Source organism: Neoarius graeffei, chromosome 2, assembly GCF_027579695.1.
Source record: "Neoarius graeffei isolate fNeoGra1 chromosome 2, fNeoGra1.pri, whole genome shotgun sequence".
In the NCBI taxonomy this organism is placed as follows: Eukaryota; Metazoa; Chordata; class Actinopteri; order Siluriformes; family Ariidae; genus Neoarius; species Neoarius graeffei.
Window position 1 is genome coordinate 57638893 of NC_083570.1, and position 21958 is coordinate 57660850.

Here is a 21958-nt window from a genome sequence, read left to right on the forward strand (position 1 = left end):
ATGTTAAACAAGTATTACTAGTATTATTATTATTATTAGTAGTAGTAGTAGTAGTATAGTTATTTTATATCAATGTTCACTATTTTAAAAAATTATCTATAATCCATGAGTGTTTGTTTGTATTCTACCAATTACTACTTTTTTAATAATTATTTGTAATCATTTTAATAACTTAATTTTATAACATTTCATAATCCCTAGTACTTATTAATCAAGTAGTAATGATTAATAATCAATAATAATTACTATTACTACTAATTATTATTAGTGGTTGTTAATATTCTTATATTAAAAAACACTGTTGTAGATGATAAGTAATAAAACTAAACTTTTTGTACAAATTATTTATATTGTACTATATTTAGAATTATTGTATTTTCTGGAGTTCTTTTCAATTGAGTTTTGAAATAAAGGTTGTTTATATATTTATATTAAACTTAGTACCACAGGATTTCATCTCTGCTTTTTGCGGATGATGTTGTCCTGTTGGCTTCTTCAAACCAGGACCTTCAGCATGCACTGGGGCGGTTTGCAGTCGAGTGTGAAGCGGCTGGGATGAGAATCAGCACCTCCAAGTCCGAGGCCATGGTTCTCGACCGGAAAAGGGTGGCTTGCCCTCTCCAGGTTGGTGGAGAAGTCCTGCCTCAAGTGGAGGAGTTTAAGTATCTCGGGATCTTGTTCACGAGTGAGGGAAGGATGGAGCGTGAGATCGACAGGCGGATCGGTGCAGCCTCCGCAGTGATGCGGTCGCTTTACCTGTCCGTCGTGGTGAAGAAGGAGCTGAGCCAAAAGGCGAAGCTCTCAATTTACCGGTCGATCTACGTTCCGACTCTCACCTATGGTCATGAGCTTTGGGTAATGACAGAAAGAACAAGATCGTGGATACAAGCGGCCGAAATGAGTTTCCTTCGCAGGGTGGCTGGGCGCTCCCTTAGAGATAGGGTGAGAAGCACAGTCACTCGGGAGGAGCTCGGAGTAGAGCCGCTGCTCCTCCACATCGAGAGGAACCAGCTGAGGTGGCTCGGGCATCTTTTTCGGATGCCTCCTGGACGCCTCCCTGGGGAGGTGTTCCAGGCATGTCCCCGCGGGAGGAGGCCCCGGGGAAGACCCAGGACACGCTGGAGGGACTATGTCTCTCGGCTGGCCTGGGAACGCCTCGGTGTTCTTCCTGAGGAGCTGGCCGAGGTGTCTGGGGAAAGGGAAGTTTGGGCTTCCATGCTTAGACTGCTGCCTCCGCGACCCGGTCCTGGATAAGCGGAAGAAGACGAGACGAGACAATGTTAATTATGTAAAAAAAAAAATATGCCATCACTATTATTAGTAGTATTTCCTATAAGTCGCATTTTCCACCTGACTCTTGTGCGCATGCGCGAACCCCCCTGCGTTTCACTCCGGAGCGCTTGACCTCATGTCCGTGAAAAGCCAGTTTCCCAGTGGGCGTGTCCCCAGCGCTGCGGTACCGGCTTTAAACACATTTGTGCGATCCAGCGCTTTTTATCGCAAACGAGTCTTCTCCTTATTTTGGGGGTATCTGTCATCCCCCAACCACTTATCGTTAAACGGACATCTTCCCATAATTATCAACACTTTCTAGCGCCGCGTAAGCTCCCTGCGCATCTCTCACTCTTCACAACCACCGCCCCGCCTCCAGCAGCCTCCTAGCGTTAGTTTTTGATCTACGGAACGCACAGAACCGATGCTGCCCCCAAAAGGTGCGCTGGTCACTTTTAAAATTACGGTTAAAAAAATACCCCAAACCGGATGGAGACATTTCACTCGTTCGGTCCAATATTAAATTTAATACCTCCCTTTCGAAAATTCCACTCATTCCAAACAATTTAAGACGTTTTTAGGCCTTGAAAACCGAAAGTTGTATTTAAGACTTTAAGGACCCGCGGGAACCCTGTCCCAGTTGTACAGTCAGGCCTGACGTTCTTGCGCCTGCCGTAAATTCTCCTGGGCTAAAGGCCTCTGCATGCTCTTGCGACAAGGCTTTCGCAGACAGTTGTAATTTATTGTTGAGCGGGGAGTGAAGGCCAATTTATGCTGACAACCCAGTCCTCGCAGACGGTGTCGCAGACAGTGTCTGCGTAGCCCCCCCACCTTCGCAGACGCTCTGCGCGCACCTCCCAAAAATTGTGACCACCGCAGAAGCCTCGCAGACACGAGGGCTCTGATTGGTCCACTCTACCCGCTGTACACGCACTTCCGCTTCCCTACTTTCCCGGTTTGTTTTGTTTTCACGACCGGCGTTTTTAAAAACACGAGCGAAGATGGAGCAGCATGAAGAGCGGTTGATTGAGGAAGTGAAGAAGTACGGACATCTATACGACTCCAGTTCTAGTCATTATAAAAAAGTTCTAGTCATTATAAGTAACCGGAGGATAAACACTCCATTAACCACACCCACCAACTACTCCTAGCGACTTCTCGCCCCCTTGCGTTGTGCCGGTGAATAACATCGCGCACGCCTATTACTCCCCGCTCAACAATAAATTACAACTGTCTGCGAAAAGCTATCTGCGAAAGCCTTGTCGCACAAGCATGCAGAGGCCTTGATAGGCGTGCGCGATGTTATTCACCGGCACAACGCAAGGGGGCGCGAAGTCGCTAGGAGTAGTTGGTGGGTGTGGTTAGTGGAGTGTTTATCCTCCGGTTACTTATAATGACTAGAACTTTTTTTTTTTTTATAATGACTAGAACTGGAGTCGTATAGATGTACGTACTTCCTCAATCAACCGCTCTTCGTGCTGCTCCATCTTCGCTCGTGTTTTTAAAAATGCCGGTTGTGAAAACAAAAACCGGGAAAGTAGGGAAGCGGAAGTGCGTGTACAGCGGATGTAGAGTGGACCAATCAGAGCCCTCTTGTCTGCGACGCTGTCTGCGAGGCTTCTGCGGTGGTCACAATTTTTGGGAGGTGCGCACAGAGCGTCTGCGGGGGGGCTATGCAGACGCTATCTGCGAGGACTGGATTGTCAGCATAAATTGGCCTGAGTGCGCAGAGCTTTGTGCGCAGGTCAAGAACATATTGAATTTCGTTTTTACTGCTTGAAGGTCCCTCCTCCCAATTTTCTCGAGGCACGTCCAAAATGCCTCGAATAATTGAATTATTATACGGGTGTAAGCCTCGTGGCATTTTGGACGTGCCTCGAGAAAATTGGGAGGAGGGACCTTCAAACAGTTATTATAATTCAAATTATTATCATCAAATTATTATTATTAATTATTATAATTCAAATAGGGAGAGTGTTTTCCTGGGAAATACACCACTCGTATTTTTCATACGAGTTACATTCAGGACATGGATAACCAAATCCATGACATAAATCTTTATGTGTCACTCATGTGGCTGCGTTTTGTTTGTGAATGTGTCTACATATTAAAAAGAAAATTACATGTTGACTTGAAGATATGAAGTTCATCTTTTGTTGAAAAACTCGCATTTTTCATACGAAATACATCGCGGATCTGAGGGACATATTTAAAAAAATATTGGCTGGCATTGAGTGGTCTATCAGATATATTCCATTCAGTTTGCATGATATTGAGTGAGTCGAAGACAAGTTCAATATCATGCTAGCTGAATGGAATATATCTAATAGACCAACAAAAAAAGCCAGCCAATATTATTATTACAATACGTATTCGATGGAATAATTATAGATTTTACAAAAAGAATGGGGGGTTACTTACCAATATCCAATGCACTCACTAGCATGGAAGTTTTACATGTAATACATATGACATTTTCAATTCACTGAGGACAGTTTACTGCAGGCGCTGCCGGCGAACAAAGAAATGCTTCTGTGCATGCGCAGCAGAAAACTTACATTGAATATTTGCATCAGCTCCAACATGTGACGTCATGTCTTGACAACCATGCAATATCATAAATCATATTCAACGCCAATTCTCCATTGGGTAGAGTGACGTAATACACGTAGGATAAGTGACATGCTAACAATATTGCATGCTATCAAACCAAATGAATGAAACCCGCTAGAAGGGAATAGAATACATGTTTTTATTCCATCGAAAACGTATCCAGTATGTATAATATTTAAAGATCTGTCACAAAAAAAATCCTCCATGAGTATCAGGCTATGTAAATTCTCAGTAACGTACAATAGCAGGAATGCACATGACTTCACCCTAGGCGGAAGTCAACAGATCGAAAATGGGAAAGAGTTGTGCAATTGATTACAAGTAGATTAAAGAAATATCAGAGCTCTCTTTGACAGACTGCTGAAAGCTAAAGAAAAGAGAAGCAGGTGGGGGCAATACAAAAAAAAAAAAGCCTATTTGTTAAATTTTTCATTTTTAATAAAAGGAATATTTTAGTTTAATAGGCTATTATATTTTACTCCCATCTTTACAAACGTGGGTAAATAATTGTAGTTATTAAAGGATATGGGACATGGATTTTTTTCTGGGTATAATTATGTATAAAGGACATAAGAAATGCCATCTAAATCACTGCAGGGTGTCAAAAATGTGAAAATCACCACATTATTCAAGTTTTTTTTTTTATACATCAGCGTAAAACAAGGATTCGTTAATGAGCTAGGTGGTCACGTGACCCGTGACGTAACAAAAACTTTCCAAGGAGCCAGCGCTTGGGAATCTAACGTAAACAGGTTACCGAAATGGACACCATCGACAGTGATATTCCCGATGTTTCACAGAGATGTGAAGTTAGACCCTATCAATTCGAACCGATAGCTGGAAATTCACATGAACATGGATCTTGTCTTTACTCTGACGGGTCAGATGATTCTGAGAGTGAGAGTTCATTCAGCCCTCATGAAACTGAAAGCGGTCGGTTGGATAACACTTCCTGGTAAGTTAAAAACAATTCTGCTCAAAGGCTAATGATCTGTTGAAAGAAGTATTATTTTTGTATCATACATTGAAAGTTCATCGTAGATCTAGCTAAAGTCCGTTGCAAGCTAGTTTTTTTTTTTGCTGATATTTTTCGAGATTGATTGAGATACAATGCTTCCAGAGTCCGAGATGAAAACATTCAAAATGGCGAAACGCCATCACACAGCCAACAACACTACGCCGTTTAGCGAAAGAGATGAAAATTAAGAAAAGTTAAACAAACTTACCAACATAACATTTATTTAAATGTCCATTCATGTTACAGGATTTCTTGACTGTCTCTACAGTTGTAGGAATGTTAGGCCCTGTATATTATGGCGCTATCACTGCCTCCATGAACCCGGCTATACGGCCTATTGTCCTCACCGATGTTTATGTCGGAATCCGCATAGTTGCTCCAGAAAATTATTCAATTGTTTTGAAAACATAATCGATATCCATTGTTGCATTGAAATTTGCCAACTCTATGTTTTATTCGCGCAATAAATAAAATATAGAATAATAAAATGAAATAAAAGTTCAAAAAAAAACTCTTCTACAACTTCACCACAACTCTTCGATTCGGTACGTAAACACAGAAGGACAGATACAAGAGTAAATGATTCAGAATTATGATAATCAATAATTGATACACCCAAAATTATAATACTAATCCTTACCTCGGCTTTCAGACGCTTAGCGAATGCACCTCGTGGTGGCCGTAGCACTTCTGGTTTCACTTCGCCGTCTTGTTCCTGAATTGGGACGTTGGGAACAGCTCCATCTTAAAGTAGCTTCTTAAATTTGGCTTGGCAATTAATTTCGTTCGGTACCTGAGTATTAAAGTTGAAAGAATCCTCTGTGAAATGGTCCGAACACAGTTTGTGGGAAACAGTAGGTGCAAAGTTTTTTCTACGGCAGTAGTGAGCTCACACTTTCCTCAGCTTCGGGTCCTTGGGGAATGCAAAAAAACTTACTCCAGGGCATTTCCCATTGGAATTATTGCAACCATAAGCAGCACAATACACCATGATGTCCAATGTATGATGTCCAATGTACTTTAAAGACTATAAAAACAATTTTCTTGTCATCCACTTCTCCATTCATCTACCCGCTTGTGCTGTGCCCGAAAGTTTTTGTGACGCATGATCACGTGACAGCGGCTCTTCCAGTTGTAGAAAATGCATATCGGAAGTCGAGCAGAAATGCCATATAATCATCACGAATATAACGATTTTGCTGAATTTAATAGATGATTTTGTATTTGTTGATGCAATTAATTCATATTTTTAATGGAAAGAAACTGATATAGCGTGCATTTATGTTTCATGTCCCATATCCTTTAAGAAAATGAAACTATTTAATAAAAGGAATATTTAAGTTGATAAATATTAGGAAAATAAATGTTGCATTTTTTTGTAGCAAAATTTTCTTCATTTAAATTTTTTTAAAATCAAAAATATAATTGGAAAATTGAATCATGAACCCGATATTGTGAATCAAATTAAATTATGAATTGGGTTACATTAGACATTACATGTCTAATGACAGCCGTAAAAACGTTTGTAATAAAGTGGATGGAATCTATACATATAAATTTACAAGGTATAATTTCAAGAGTTAAAAGTTCTTAGGTATGTAGTAGGCGCTATATCTCCAACAAGTCTCAAGAATAAACAAGTGACTATTCTGGTCATACATCAAATCTCATCTCATCTCATTATCTCAAGCCGCTTTATCCTTCTACAGGGTCGCAGGCAAGCTGGAGCCTATCCCAGCTGACTACGGGCGAAAGGCGGGGTACACCCTGGACAAATCGCCAGGTCATCACAGGGCTGACACATAGACACAGACAACCATTCACACTCACATTCACACCTACGGTCAATTTAGAGTCACCAGTTAACCTAACCTGCATGTCTTTGGACTGTGGGGGAAACCGGAGCACCCGGAGGAAACCCACGCGGACACGGGGAGAACATGCAAACTCCACACAGAAAGGCCCTCGCCGGCCCCGGGGCTCGAACCCAGGACCTTCTTGCTGTGAGGCGACAGCGCTAACCACTACACCACCGTGCCGCCCCTACATCAAATCTGTAATTCAGTAATTTAAGAAACCTTTATTGATTAAATAAGCTGACTATTACAATAATGCGCACAAACAAAAGACAATATGAAGAGAACACTTTCAAAGTCTGAGACAAATATTTGTTTCAGTCCATAAAAAATATTAAGTAAAAAAAATAAATAAATTGGATACACACTTAAGAGCCCAGTTTTGTGCTGCAAGTTTAATACAAATGAATGAGAGGATCTTCCTTCAATACAAAGAACTCCAAAAGTCTCCCTGATTCTCTTTATACAGGGGGCTCCAAAAGTAGGTATACAGTAAGGACTATACGCGAACAGCAGCAGCAGGACGACTTCTACTTTCAGCAGGATGGGGTGTCACCGCACTTCGCATTCAATGTGCGTGCGCTACTTGACAAAGAATTTCCCAACAGGTGGATTAGACATTGGGGAGCCGTTGACTGGCCACCACGTTCACCGGATCTCACCCCTATGGACTTCTTTTTCTGGGGATGTGTAAAAGATAGGGTTTCTGCACGCAAGCTACGTTCTGTTGATGCCATGATTCAGTTCATACGGGAGGTTTGCCAGGAAATCGATGCTGATAAAGACCTTTGTGCCAGTGTGCATGGGTGTCCCCACTCGACTAGTGGAGTGTTTGAACATTTGAGGGATTAATATGTTTATTATTTATGTTTGTATAATCAATAAAATAACGTTTTACAGTGGCATGCAAAAGTTTGGGCACCCTTACTAAAAATGTCTGTTACTGTGAATAGTTAAGTGAGCAGAAGATGAACTGATCACCAAAAGGCATAAAGGTAAAGATGACATATCTTTTCAGCGTTTTCTGCAAGATTTGTGTATTATTTTTGTTTTGTACAATTGGAGAGTGAAAAAAGAAAAGGAACACCATGCGAAAGTTTGGCCACCCCAATACATTTGAGTTCTCAGGTAACTTTTACCAAGGTTCCAGACCTTAATTAGCTTATTGAGCTGTGGCTTGTTCAAATTCTTTGTTAGGAAAGGTCAGATGATGCAGATTTCAAAGCTGTATGAATTCTCTGACTCCTCAAACTTGTCCCTAAAATCAACAGCCATGGGCTCCTCTAAGCAACCCCCTCACATTCTGAATAATAAAATAATTGATGCTCACAAAGCAGGAGAAGGCTACAAGAACATAGCAAAGTGTTTTCAGGTAGCTGTTTCCTCAGATTGTAATGTTATTAAGAAATGGCAGTTAACAGAAACAGTGGAGATCAAGGTGAGGTCTGGAAGATGAAGAAAACTTTCTGAAAGAACTGCTCGTTGGATTGCTAGAAAGGCAAATAAAAAAACTGTTTGACTGCAAAAGACCTTCAGAAAGATTTAGCAGACCCTGGAGTGGTGGTGCACTGTCCTACTATGCAGTGACACCTGAACAAATATGACCTTCATGGGAGAGCCATCAGAAGAAAACCTTTCCTGCATCCAAGCCACAAAATTCAGCGTCTGAAGTTTGCAAATGAACATCTAAATAAGCCTGATGCATTTTGGAAACAAGTCCTGTGGACTGGTGAAATCAAAATAGAACTTTTTGGCCACAATGTGCAAAGGTATGTTTGGAGAAAAAAGGGTGCCAAATTCCAGGAAAAGAACACCTCTCCAACTCTGAAGCATGGGTGTGGATCGATCATGCTTTGGGGTTGTGTTGCAGCCAGTGGCACAGGGCACATTTCATTGGTCGAGGGAAGCATGAATTCGAATAAATACCAGCAAATTCTGGAAGCAAACATCACACCATCTGTAAAAAAGTTGAAGTTAAAAAGAGGATGGGTCCTACAATAAGACGATGATCCAAAACACACCTCAAAATCTACAATGGAATACCTCAAGAGGCACAAGCTGAAGGTTTTGCCATGGCCCTCACAGTCCCCTGACCTAAACATCATTGAAAATCTGTGGATAGATCTCAAAAGAGCAGTGCATGCAAGACAGCCCAAGAAACTTGTAGAACTGAAAGCCTTTTGCAAGGATGAATGTATGAAAATCCGCCAAGTAAGAACTGAAAGATTATTAGCTGGCTACAAAAAGTGTTTACAAGCTGTGATACTTGCCAAAGGGGGTGTTACTAGGTACTAACCATGCAGGGTGCCCAAATTTTTGCTTCGGGCCCTTTTCCTTTTTTGTCATTTTGAAAATGTAAAAGATGAAAATAAAAAATTGTTTTTGCTTAAAATATAAAGGGAATGAGTCATCTTTAACTTTATGCCTTTTGGAGATCATTTCATCTTCAATTTGCTTAACTGTTCACAGTAACAACAATTTTGACAAGGGGTGTCCAAACTTTTGCATACCACTGTATGCGAACATTTTGTTTTTCATTACTGTATACCTACTTTTGCAGCCCCCGTATACAAGGATCGACTGGCATGCTTAATCCAAAATGCTGCGTTTTATGTTGGCTCTGGCTTCGGCTCATTTGATTCTGATGCGTTGGAGGTCTCCTTCTTTATAATGTCTGCTAGTTTAGGCTCCACCTCAGCCAGTGTGGAAATGAAGCTCAGCACCTGCGCATAGAGAAAGACAGGACGTGTTTTAAATAACCCAGACAGAGAGAGAGAGAGAGAGAGAGAGAGAGAGAGAGAGAGAGAGATAATGGATGGGTGGACTGGGTGTTGGACTCACAGATGTGTTGTGCTGCGGCAACAGTGTCTTTAACGCCGACACCCAGATCTTCTCTGTAAGATGATCCATTTTCAGCAACTCTGACACAACATCCTACAAGATCACGCACTTAGACTTTCAGAATAATATTTACTGTTTACAATTTTTTAAATAAATGTGTGTATTTGATAGCATAGCAAAAACCAATCCAATGTGCTTTTAGTTGTCTAGAGCAAGTCTACTGAAACATGGAACAATCTTTTTGGTCCAATGATCTGTCACTTTAATTTGGAAACCGGGTCAGAATTAAATGCATGCAATTTGTGGTTCATTTTTTTTTCCTAAGACAAACTATAAACGCCCTAAGATTTTATTTTAGAAAGAGAAAACATCTAAAAAAGCCTTCTAGAGCACAGAGTACTTAAAGCATATACGCAGAGCCATGGCCTCACTTTCGTTTATAAATACCTTGAGACCTCAAGAATGGCACAGGAATAGTTTTAAGCGTTAACAATAAATCTAATATAGTAATTTTTACGATTAAAGTGATTCATATAGGTAGCGGTCTGAGTGAATGACCTTGATGTCCGTAACGTCACAGCAGGAAGTCTATCGGTCTCATCGCCATTTCCGCTATACTAAAACACAGAGCTGACTGCAACTCCGATCCTCCATTTTGAGCTAATTTATCACCATGCCACATAGATGTGCTGCTGGCGGGTGCAGCAACCTGACAGAAGGTGGATTTACGTTGCATTCATGACCCAAGAATGTTCAAACTGCAAAGATTTGGACGCGTTTTGTGAGACGTTCACGGGCACGTTGGGCGCCTACGAAGTGGTCTCTCCTCTGCTCTGCACATTTTACTGAAGACTCATGAGACCTCTGATCTGCTGGAGCGTTGGCTATAAGCCCAGATTGAAAGAGTGCAGTACCAACAATTAAAGAAAACTACAAGAAAAGGAAAGCGTTTATTTTAATTATTTTTTAAAAGGAAAGCAAGTTCAGTTGCACCAGTTCTCCCGGAGTGTGAGATGAGGGTTGTTGGTAAAACCCGGGACGGGACATACCGCTCGGGCAGTGACCTCCCCGTGGATGTTGCTAAAACTGGTGATGTTCCGTTCTGTCCCGGGTTTTAGTAATTGCCTGAGCCGAGCAGTATTGGCGGAGTACACGGTATGAAGAAAATGGAGAATGAATGGAGCAGCCGTCTGATTTTTCCACTGGATATTGTTGCCATCTTGCCCTTACGTGGAAGCAGCGAATGAATGGAGAACTGAACAAACAACTGAAAGTCAGATTGTTTCAAAACAAAACAAATCGGCCACAAGCTCGGCCTTCAAGATGCGAGAACACAGATGGGCAAGCTCCGACTCGCACTTGGATTTAAAAAAAAAAAAAAAGTTACCAGTATAAGATTATTTAATTTGCTTCAGAATGTGATTGTCTCAGTTCATCTGATTATTTAATTAGCCTTTTACGTTTTATCAGTGAAAATGCATGCATGTACATGTATGTTGCATAAGTTATAACACCTATCCTGTTTTAATGAGAATCAACCCACAATCAATGAAGTCAAATCAGTCTTAGTTGAGCAAGTCGGTAACGGCATTTCTTACTTTCACCATAAATTTTTATTGATACGACTTTGGTCTACAGCTGTAAAAGGCCTCGGCCTGAAAACCGGTTACCGCTGTGACGTCACGCGCTCAGGGCTGGCTGGCTCAGCGGGGCAGCTCGAATACCAACTTTGCAGTCGATTTTAACTCTCAAAAATATATTTTTTTATTCACATTTATGCAGCATACAAGAGTCAAGGATGGAGATACTATCCACTCAAATTAATTAAAAATAAAGGTTCTGCGTATCTGCTTTAAAAAAGTACACAGTGCACATTCTACAATGAAATTATTTTATATTTGATATCGTGAGCATATACAGTGAGAAATTACAGGTTTTTATTTTGTAGATGTTGGGTAGCCCAAGAAATGTAAACTGTAGCTAAATATCAGCAATAGCACTGTGGATAAATAAATAAAAGCAAATCAGACATGTTAAAGTTTATGATAAAATAAGACTCCTTGTAGTTTCTATTTGCTCAAGAAAGCAACAATTTACACCTTCTGTGGTTTACATGAGACAAACACAGACATGTAGCTCTACTGCTAAAGTCCATTCTGTCTGTATATGTATAAAATTATATGCTAAACAACTGAACAGGTTATATTCATTCATTCAGTCACATGACTTTTGCGTGCAAGTTTACTTCTAGTGAATGAAGTGGTGGTCAGACAAACCAATCTGGCCGCCGTTATGTAAGGAGTTAGTGAAACCGTCTCCATTTTCGCAGTTTAGAGGCCAATGCATGGTCAAGATACCTTCAGAAAGTTGCTCTTTGCGATGGGATTAGATCCTGACACGCTAACAAAAAGGACTTTTCCTGTGATCTGGAAAAATCATCCATCCGTTGAGTTCCCTGACATCTCAAACTACCCGGTGCTGCAGACATCATTCTACACGGACACACAGATTAAAACCTGGAAGAGCATGGAGGCGTAAATTTTTTTTTTTTATATGTGGTTGGGTTAAAGATCTGGGCATCAGGACACTCCAAGATAAATCCTGAATCGTTTATGCCCAGGTAAGCAGGCATTTCTGGGCTTTTTTACGCATCTTTGCAATGGTTGCTAGGACGCTACAAGTTTTCGTATCAGGTGTAAACGAACCACAGCCGCTCGATTCTCAATCCTCCCTGCTCTTCTCTTCCAGCAAACGGCAAGGCTTTTTTAAAAAAATTAAAACGGAGAAAACAGTGAGAATAAATAAGTGCTGCATATTCTAAAGCTTGCTAGGACATCCTGATAAATAAAGTGAAAACATGCGCATTAGTTTACAACCTGGTGAACACGATCAAACAGTAAACAAAAACACATCTGAGGACTTCTGCGTCTCCTGAAATTCAAAACATCACAAAATAAAGGGAAAAGAGAGAGAAAAGTGATTTGCGAATCCAAATGAAATAAAAATCAGAGGAATTTACAAACTTATCACTGCAAACTCGAGCGTTCTTCGACTCCGCTCCCTTCCATCACAGCGAAAGGTTCAAGAGCTACCTTTCTTGTCATCTTTTGGTAAAACCCTTTGTTCTTTCACCCCTTTTATCACTTCACGGGGAACCCAAAAGAAACTTTTATCAGTTTTACGGTTTGTTTGATTCGAGCAGCTCAAAACAACGCAAGCGTATGGCATTTTAACGTACGCTTGGGGCAAGGTGCCCCAGTGATAGTAACACTTTGTGAGCTTAGCTGACCACCACTTCATGTCTTACATATCTAATGAGGTGGATGTGACGTCAGATGCAAGCAACCTATACATTTAAATGTCTTCAATTATTATTTTTTTGTTGAGAATACCCAAGCAGGCAAGCTGGAGCCTATCCCAGCTGACTACAGGCGAAAGGCGGGGTACACCCTGGACAAGTCGCCAGGTCATCACAGGGCTGACACAGACACCCATTCACACTCTCATTCACACCTACGGTCAATTTAGAGTCACCAGTTAACCTAACCTGCATGTCTTTGGACTGTGGGGGAAACCGGAGCACCCGGAGGAAACCCACACGGACACGGGGAGAACATGCAAACTCCACACAGAAAGGCCCTCGCCGGCCCCGGGGCTCGAACCCAGGACCTTCTTGTTGTGAGGCGACAGCGCTAACCACTACACCACCGTGCCGCCTAAATATATATTTTATTTATTTATTTTGTGTGTGATTTGTGTTCTGTAACCTAGCCATACGGTCTGTACATCTCACCATGGGCAGATCTGTGAGCAGAGTAGAAAGCAACTCTGCTGCTATCTCAGCCAACACCTGGAGCTGTACATCTCTTTCCTCATCCGTCTTTCCATCTGTTGGTCCATCTTCTGACTTCTGATGTACCCCTCGCTGACTTTCATGATCAAAGTACAGGATGCGAAGAAGACTAGCCACCAACACTGAACCTGGACCAACCAAAATATACACGGTGAGGATATTAAAAAAGGCGAAGAGGGCGACATGTTTGGGAGAAAAGTGAATGTGTGTCCGCTCACTGATGTTCATCTGAAGGTTGGTGTACAAGGCGGATAGCAGCGCAAGGGCAGGGGCTAGGAGTGCCTTCTGCTCCTGCAGGATGAGAGGAGGGTCATCCGGCTGGCACAGATCCTCACACACCACTTCACACACCATCTTCCATACTGAGACACCACACCCTCCATCTGAAACTGCACATACATACATGCAGAGAGAGAAAGAGAGAGAGAGAGAGAGAGAGAGAGATTAATCAGTGCTGTATTGAAGTCATCACAGGAGATAACCATCTACATAATAACCAATAAAACTGTGAATGGGGTAAAACTTTAGTTTCATGCAGCCATTCCTTTGGCAAGCTGAAATCCCTGTTCTCTTTAAAGTATTGATGTGTCTCAATTCTGAGTGGAAAAGACAACATCTCATCTCATTATCTCTAGCCGCTTTATCCTGTTCTACAGGGTCGCAGGCAAGCTGGAGCCCATCCCAGCTGACTACGGGCGAAAGGCGGGGTACACCCTGGACAAGTCGCCAGGTCATCACAGGGCTGACACATAGACACAGACAACCATTCACACTCACATTCACACCTACGGTCAATTTAGAGTCACCAGTTAACCTAACCTGCATGTCTTTGGACTGTGGGGGAAACCAGAGCACCCGGAGGAAACCCACGTGGACACGGGGAGAACAAGGCCCTCGCCGGCCACGAGGCTCGAACCCGGACCTTCTTGCTGTGAGACGACAGCGCTAACCACTACACCACCGTGCCGCCCGGAAAAGACAACATGCTATTCATAAAAACAGGGATGTCCACATGCGGATTAGGTCAACTGGCTACTCTAAACTGCCCGTAGGTGTAAATGAGTGCGAGTGGTTGTTCATCTCTGTGTTAGCCCTGTGACAGCTCCATATTTAAGAGAATATGGAAATGCATCAACCTGATTTTTGATGGCTTTTGTGACCGTACAACGTATGACATACTGCGAGTTGGCCTAGTGGTTAGCGTGTCCGCCTCTTGATCGGGAGATCGCGAGTTCTACTCACGGTCAGGTCATACCAAAGACCATCATAAAAATGGGACCTACTGCCATCTGGCAAAGCACGCTGCAATACAGATGCGAGTGGGGAGTCAAACTCTCGCGGTTACCAGAGGACCAGCCCCCCACTGTAACCCTAGCTACATAATAGGCGAGAGGCCGAGGGCTATGGAAACGGAGATCGGCGCCGCCCTATGCGCCACATGGTGTGGGAAGGGACTTTGGATGTATGACATACATGTACCATCACATGGAACCTGACCATAAGTGCAAGGCAACGTATCTCAAAAACTTGACCACCGCACAACAAAATTTGTATCTATATTTACACAAGCTACATGGGTTTTTAATCCAGCGCTCATTTTTAAATTGCTTTTCAAAAAATAAAATAGGATTATTTACTAAAAACACATTTTGTGAAAAATACTGATTAAAAATCTTTTTCTTTCATAGCAGGCAATGCATCATCTGCTTTTTTTTTTTAACCTGAGCGATTTATTACTCTGCACACTCGTGTAAACAATTATTGTATAGTTCAATAGCAAGTATGAGTATTTTCCTTAGTTTTAGATCATCTAAAACTACAGCAGACTGATATCGATTAGTTCAGGCTTGCAGTACTGGAGTCCGACTCATGCCCTAATTTTAAGGGCTCGTGACTGGACTTGAGCACTGATGACTCAGACTTGTGTGTTAACTGTATTCAGATTTTTTTTCTTTTTTTGTAACATGCCATAATAATTTGGCATAAGATATTTATATCTACATTAATTTTTATACTGTCATGCAATAGAATGCACATTCACCTGTTCATACGTCATGTTCAGGAACAAACTAACGTTAATGGCGCTAAAATACCTGGAGAGAAGCCCCTAGGATTGTCCGCTTTGCTTAGACAGACTTCTCGTGCAGTGGGAAAACAATGCACTGCTATGTGTTCCATATGTAGAAGAACTATCGAGGAGACAACGGGGACAACCTCAAACTTCAATCATTTGCTAAGACTCCACCCAGAGAAGTAAGTGACACGCTGCGTTCATTGCCCTGTTGATAGCGGGGCTTCCTTGGTGACCGATGAACTAGCGAGTGTTAACCCTCCCTCATGTTATTTGCCCTGTTGATAGTGGGCGCAGCTTGCTGAACAACAAACAAAAGCTTTTTATCTGTAGCCTATTAACTAAAACGGGGCAGTCGAGCTTTCACATAAAGGCAGCAACAGCCACCGTCAAATGGTGCGGATGGAGTCTTGTTCTCAGACTCGAGTTGGATCAATAGTGGACTCGAGGTTTAGTGACTCGACTACAACACTTATGTCTGATTATATTCGATTGTAACTATTGTAATATATAGTAATGATGCAAAGTGAAAGCGCTGGTTCACTGCTGTCCACCAGGCACCCAGCAGAGTCGCACCATTATAAATATCATGGTGGTGTTTCTGGCGCATGGCGTGTGGTGTCAAAGAAAGGAATAAACATGCATCATAACTGCGACGCGCATCTCATTATTGCCATCACTGTGACAACACAATGCAGCGTTTTATTGATATGAAACACACTACACAATTTGATGGTTCATATGCTGTATTATTATTCTATTTCAGGTTAATTTTGTACCCTTGCAAATATTTTGCTCATAAACTCATCAGGAGCTCCGCTTTTAGGCACTGCCTAAAAATATATATTAGATTGGCGAACTGACAGATGGAGAGATCCTATAGAGAGGTCCTCCTGCATGAACTTGAAGTTACCCTTGTTGCACTGGTTCTGTCCTTTTGCATATACTGGATATGCTGTTAAGGTCAGAAGTTTACATACACTTATCATGAACATCAGGCATGAACATCAGACCTTAACTGCATGGTTCTTTTTCGAGGTAAGGAAGATAATACAACACACATTGTACATCTTTAATAGGAAAAATAATTTGGTGCATACGTTTTAATTTAATTTGGGCTTTCTGAAATGAACACGGTCAAAATTATACATAGAGGATACACATGGTGGTGCTGTTCCAACATGTCTCATCTTGCCAAGGCCTGTTGACTTCCTGATAGTGATCGTGATTGGCAATAGCTGGAAGCTTCTCTGTGCTAACATACGCAGCGTCTATGACGGGTGTCCAAACTGATCCATAAAGGGCCGTGTGGCTGCAGGTTTTCATTCCAGCCATGCAGCAGCACACCTGACTTGGCTCATTCAATCAACTGAACTGTCTTCACACAGTCAAATACTTGCAGCCACACCCACCCTTGATTAAAGGGTGGGTGTGTCAGTTGATTGAATAAGCCAAATGAGGTGTGCTGCTGCATGGCTGGAATGAAAACCTGCAGCCACACGGCCCTTTATGGATCAGTTTGGACACCCCTGGTCTATGATGAGTGCATATAAACTTCTGACCTCAACTGCATCAGTTTTCACTATTACCAGTGACATGTAGTGATGATTTAGTCATATTTTAAATTCTTCTGGCTCTCGTATGCCACAAGAGTGTCTTATTCAGAAGGGTCAAAATCACAGGCTTATCTTACTGACTCTGACAGGTGCAGAATAACCAGAGTATGTTTTGACTGACAACAGGAACTTGCTGTTTACTTTGGTGATAACATCTGTCTTCATCTGAAAGTTCAAGGCTTTAAGATAAAGGGCAAAAGGGTTTAAAATACAAAATATAATCTGTAATAAAATCTTTAAGAAGCTGTAAGAAACTCACAAGAGTGACAACTTGGGTGGCTCCCAAATGGCACAATTAAAAAAAAAACAAAAAAACAAAAACCGTACGCGCTCACATATTGTAGTGTTTGATGTGATGATGTTCATATAGCTTAGAATACTTAATACTGACCGTAACGTACCAGTCAAAAGTTTGTACACCCCTACTCATTCATAGGTTTTTCTGTATTTTCTACATTGTAGAACAATACTGAAGACGTCAAAACTATGAAATAACATCTGGAATTATGTGGTAATCAAAAACGTGTTAAAAAACAAAATATATTTGATGATTCAGAGTAGCCAGCGTTTACCCTGATGACACTTTGCACACTATTGGCATTATCTTAACCAGCTTCATGGGGTCGTCACCTGGAATGCTTTTCAATTAACAGGTGCCTCGTCAAAAGTTAATTCGTGCAATTTATTGCCTTCTTAATGCTTTTGAGATCAAAACAGTAAATAATAAAAATACAGTAAATAGCCCTATTCCACAACTGTAGTAATCCATATTAAGTCAAGAACCGCTCAGCTAAGTAAAGAGAAACGACATCCATCATTACTTCAAGACATGAAGTGTCTTTTAATTAATAAAAATAAAGAAAAAACATTGAATTAGGTGGTGTCCAAAACTTTTGAATAGTACTCTACTTACTATTACAAATACACACAGCAACATCCTGTATGTAAAGTCTATGGATTGTCCAAATAATGTCCACGATCTGCTATGGTACAGTGTGTGCATGATTGGAGCAGCAGAATTCTCCTTGCTGGCAGCACCCACAAAATTTGTAATTCTTCAAAGCTACATGATTCATGTTTGTCCTAGTATTTCACTTACAAAACAGTGAATTCTGCTGAAAGATGACAAGTTTTCATGTTTGTAAAAAAAGTGTCGCCGTTGTGATTTGCTCTTTGAATTCATTTATTTAGGGATGGATGGCATTAAGAAAAAAAAATAATTATAATTCAGGCTCCCTCTACACTATAAACTCAGTACTCTGTTTCATTTCTGTAAAGACATCATGGATATCATTGTTTATTCAATCAAGTCTTTTTTCTCTTTACTCAGCAGCCGAGGCTTTTAACGTTCACTGGTAACCAAATTAGGACGATAGAACCAACAAACTTGTTTTGAAGTCCTCACATAAGCAAGAGTGAACAGAATCAAGGTAATAAATTAAGAGTTATCAGGGATGAGAGTGGGTGGTCACCAAAAAAGCAGAAAACAAGATGGCGCCCAAAGCCAGGGGTCTGGGAGGGATACCCCCCCAGGAAAATTTTGAAAAATAAGGCCTTACAAACCACTTTTCCTGCAATCTGAGCTGTAGTAGATAAAAAAAAAACAAACAAACAAAAAAAAAAAAACTGTTGTCTTTTTTATATATTTACATGAAAATATGTTTCAAATCAATAGGAGTATTGTTTGAATTCAAAATAAAATCACATTCTACATTCAGGGGTATGGTTATAATTTATGATCAACAAAAATGACAAACTAAATTCACATTAAACGCAAGTTTTATTAATTATCAAAATGTTCATATATTAAATAAAATTTCTTAGGGAGAAAAGGTCAGTCACCCTATGTCCTCATTAGTTGCATATGATTTCAAAGTCTTTTGAAATATTTAAGTTTTTAAAACTGTCAGCATTAATTCAGATTTACTGACCATCATATACATGTTCAATGTATTAAATCAAACGAATGCTAGGTTTACGGGATAATGTCTATGTACACTTTATACAATTATTTATAGTTCACAGTCACTTCTCATTTTCATTTAATCATTTCGACGACTTCTTCAGCCTTTTGGCCAAAGACAGAAGCTTGTCAGTCCTCTCTCTGTTTTTTATACCAGCATCGATTTCACGTACCTTCGCTTCGTCTCGCTTGTCAATTGTATTCGGCATTTTGAGTAAAAAAGCCGATACGAAAGAGAAACGTGTTTTTGAAGCACAGCGACGATGAACATGTGCAAGTTTCGATAAAATAAAACAGATGCGGGTACTTTTGTAAGAACTGTTATGATTGGCTTTTGTTCTCTCCCACACTCTTGTAAGAACTGTTATGACTGGCTATCATGCTCTCGCCAGCGATGTTTTGGCCAGTTACATTGTAGATAACACGTATTCTACCGCGAGACTTAGCGAGACTAAAGATGGCGAAAATGTAAACATGTAACATCGTCGTACGCTTGAGTATCACGAAGGAACATACCCCAACCCCCCCCAATGAAAAAAAAATCTCAACGGATTTGGCATAATATCGATTTTCGCTCAGAAAAAGCGGAAAACTCTCATCCCTGAGTTATATACAGTATGGTGATGCTTCCAGTGGATCATCTGTACATATGTTTAAATCATGGAGTAGAATCAAGTCTCACCAAGATTCTGCAGCCCCTCATCTACCGTAGTTAAGAGCTGAAGAGCATGCAGATACGCTTCAACGGCCTTTGGACTCTCCTTCCTTAAAACAAACAAACAAACACGTAGGTAACAACCTTCACATTCTACATTTTACCTTTTGGAAGCCACTTGTGAAGTTCCAAATGAAAATTACAGAAAATCTTTAAAAAAAATAAAATAAAATTCAAGCTTGGTCATGTGCAGCAAAGCAGATACCCACTTTATATCAAAGTAAAATTGTTGTCTTTTTAAGCTTTATGTTTTAAATATCCCAACATTTGTCTAAATTACTTGAACTCTCATAATGCAAGGCACATAAAATTAATATGCAAAAAAAAGTTTATGCTCACTCCCCCTCTCTCACACACACGATGAATTAGCATGTCCAACCTAAGCTGTACTGCAGCCTCCAATAATGCAGAAGCGACGTCCTGGTGTGTGTCCTTGTCCTCGTCACTCTCACCAAGTGGTCCAGACAACCAGCACTTCATCAACTCCTCATCCTCATCAAACAGCTTATCAACAAGTTCTCCTACCTTTATCAATAATTCCACTAATGTAAGAGAGGATAGTACACACACACACACACACACGAAACAAGAATAAACAACATGAAAACTTATTTAAACTTGTGTTTAACCAAGAACATGATGGTCATTACATCTCATTTAGAAACTTCTACCTTACCATTAGTCGAACTGTGCATTATGAAGCACAGGTTGTTGCATGTGGCTTTCTCCTGCTGTATCCTCTGTAGCCACAAGGGAGCAACATCTGGTTGAGAGACACAGGTCAGGAGAAGCCTAAAAAATAATAAGAACGAAGGACAATGGAAACCTGCGCACAAGAAGAAAAGGTATTGGCAGAACGATGCTAGAGCTGGTGGATGGTAGGTCATAAAAAGAATTTTCCCTGACACCCAATTATTTTTGTTTAGTGGACTGAAAGCTACTGAAATCGAATCACAGACTTCAAATTTTATTAGTTTTTTTTTTTTAAAATGGAACAGTTAACGAATTTAGGGCCACGTGACCCTAAATTCTCCGCTATTTTTTCCTGCTTAACCATGATACTACATCATGCATCATGTGGTGGGCTTTCCCCGTTCGCACAAGGCATTGTGGGATACAAATTTGAAACAGGAGAGAAAAATGGATGATGTGAATGAAACGTGGAAGGCCGACTACAGTAACGGAAAGTGAGAAGAAAAGACGTTATGTTGCGAAGGAAAGGAAACGCAGGACCAAACTAATAAATATCGGCGGTCAGCAAGCACCTCGGTGTGATCAGCTGTTCATTGAACGACAGAATGATGGAACTGTCAGTGCACGGTCAAGGTAAACCTGTAGATGGCAGTAATGCAACACTGTGGATGCCAGCTGCTGTAAGACCTAAGAGATGATGATAAACCTGCGCATGCGCACACGGACTTCCTCTGTCTGCTTGACTGCGCGAAGCGAGCGATTTCATGCACATTATTTGCTCAGGAATCCCCTCAAATTAAATAACTTTCCAGCCACAGAATGGCCTGATATTTTTTGAGATATTACAGAATTAAACATATATCACAATGACCACATTTCAGAGGGAACTAAATTTCACCAATTTTATGAAATCCAAAGGCCGTCTAGCTTTAACATGTAAAAACCCAACAACGTCATGCATTTTTTCAGGAAGTGTCTGGATAATGTTAGAAGTGAGATGGGGACATTAACATGACAAGCTTTGTTGCACGATTTCAAGCTTTTTCCAATATTTATGCTTGAAGCAACCACATTCATTAGCATTAATAGCCAAGGTCTGTTCAATGATTTACATGGCCATATTTTCAAAATTCAAGCTTATGCTCTTTAAAGAGAAAAAAAAAAATTATACATTTGTTGAAAATAATTATTTCTTTAAGATTTGTTTTTCTCTGAATAAATTTATTTCAATTCAAGGTTGGATTTCTCTAATTTTTTCAGCGTGAGACGACGCGACTTCACCAAAAGGCGGATTTTTTTCTCACTCTTTTTAATAATCTTTACAAGGAGTGCCAATAATCGTGGCGAGCACTGTATATAATAGAAAAAAAGGCAAAATAATTATTTAAAATATTTATTTGCAGTATTTTGATCAACTAATACAATTTCAGTACTGTTAACTAGGCTT

At 40.7% G+C, this 21958-nt stretch overlaps 1 protein-coding gene across 1 annotated transcript in view; it reads right to left on the reverse strand.

Annotated features, from left to right (window-relative positions):
• Nucleotides 1-7135: 7135 nt before the first annotated feature.
• Nucleotides 7136-21958, reverse strand: part of saal1 (serum amyloid A-like 1) — a 28809-nt gene continuing 13986 nt past the window's right edge. Inside the window, exons 7-13 of the mRNA XM_060914517.1 lie at nt 20495-20610; nt 20198-20360; nt 19786-19868; nt 13672-13842; nt 13394-13581; nt 9601-9693; nt 7136-9482 (exon numbers count right to left, since the gene is read on the reverse strand). Coding sequence (XP_060770500.1) covers nt 9369-9482; nt 9601-9693; nt 13394-13581; nt 13672-13842; nt 19786-19868; nt 20198-20360; nt 20495-20610 — 928 coding nt within the window. The 3' untranslated portion in view covers nt 7136-9368. The remainder of the gene's footprint in view (nt 9483-9600; nt 9694-13393; nt 13582-13671; nt 13843-19785; nt 19869-20197; nt 20361-20494; nt 20611-21958) is intronic.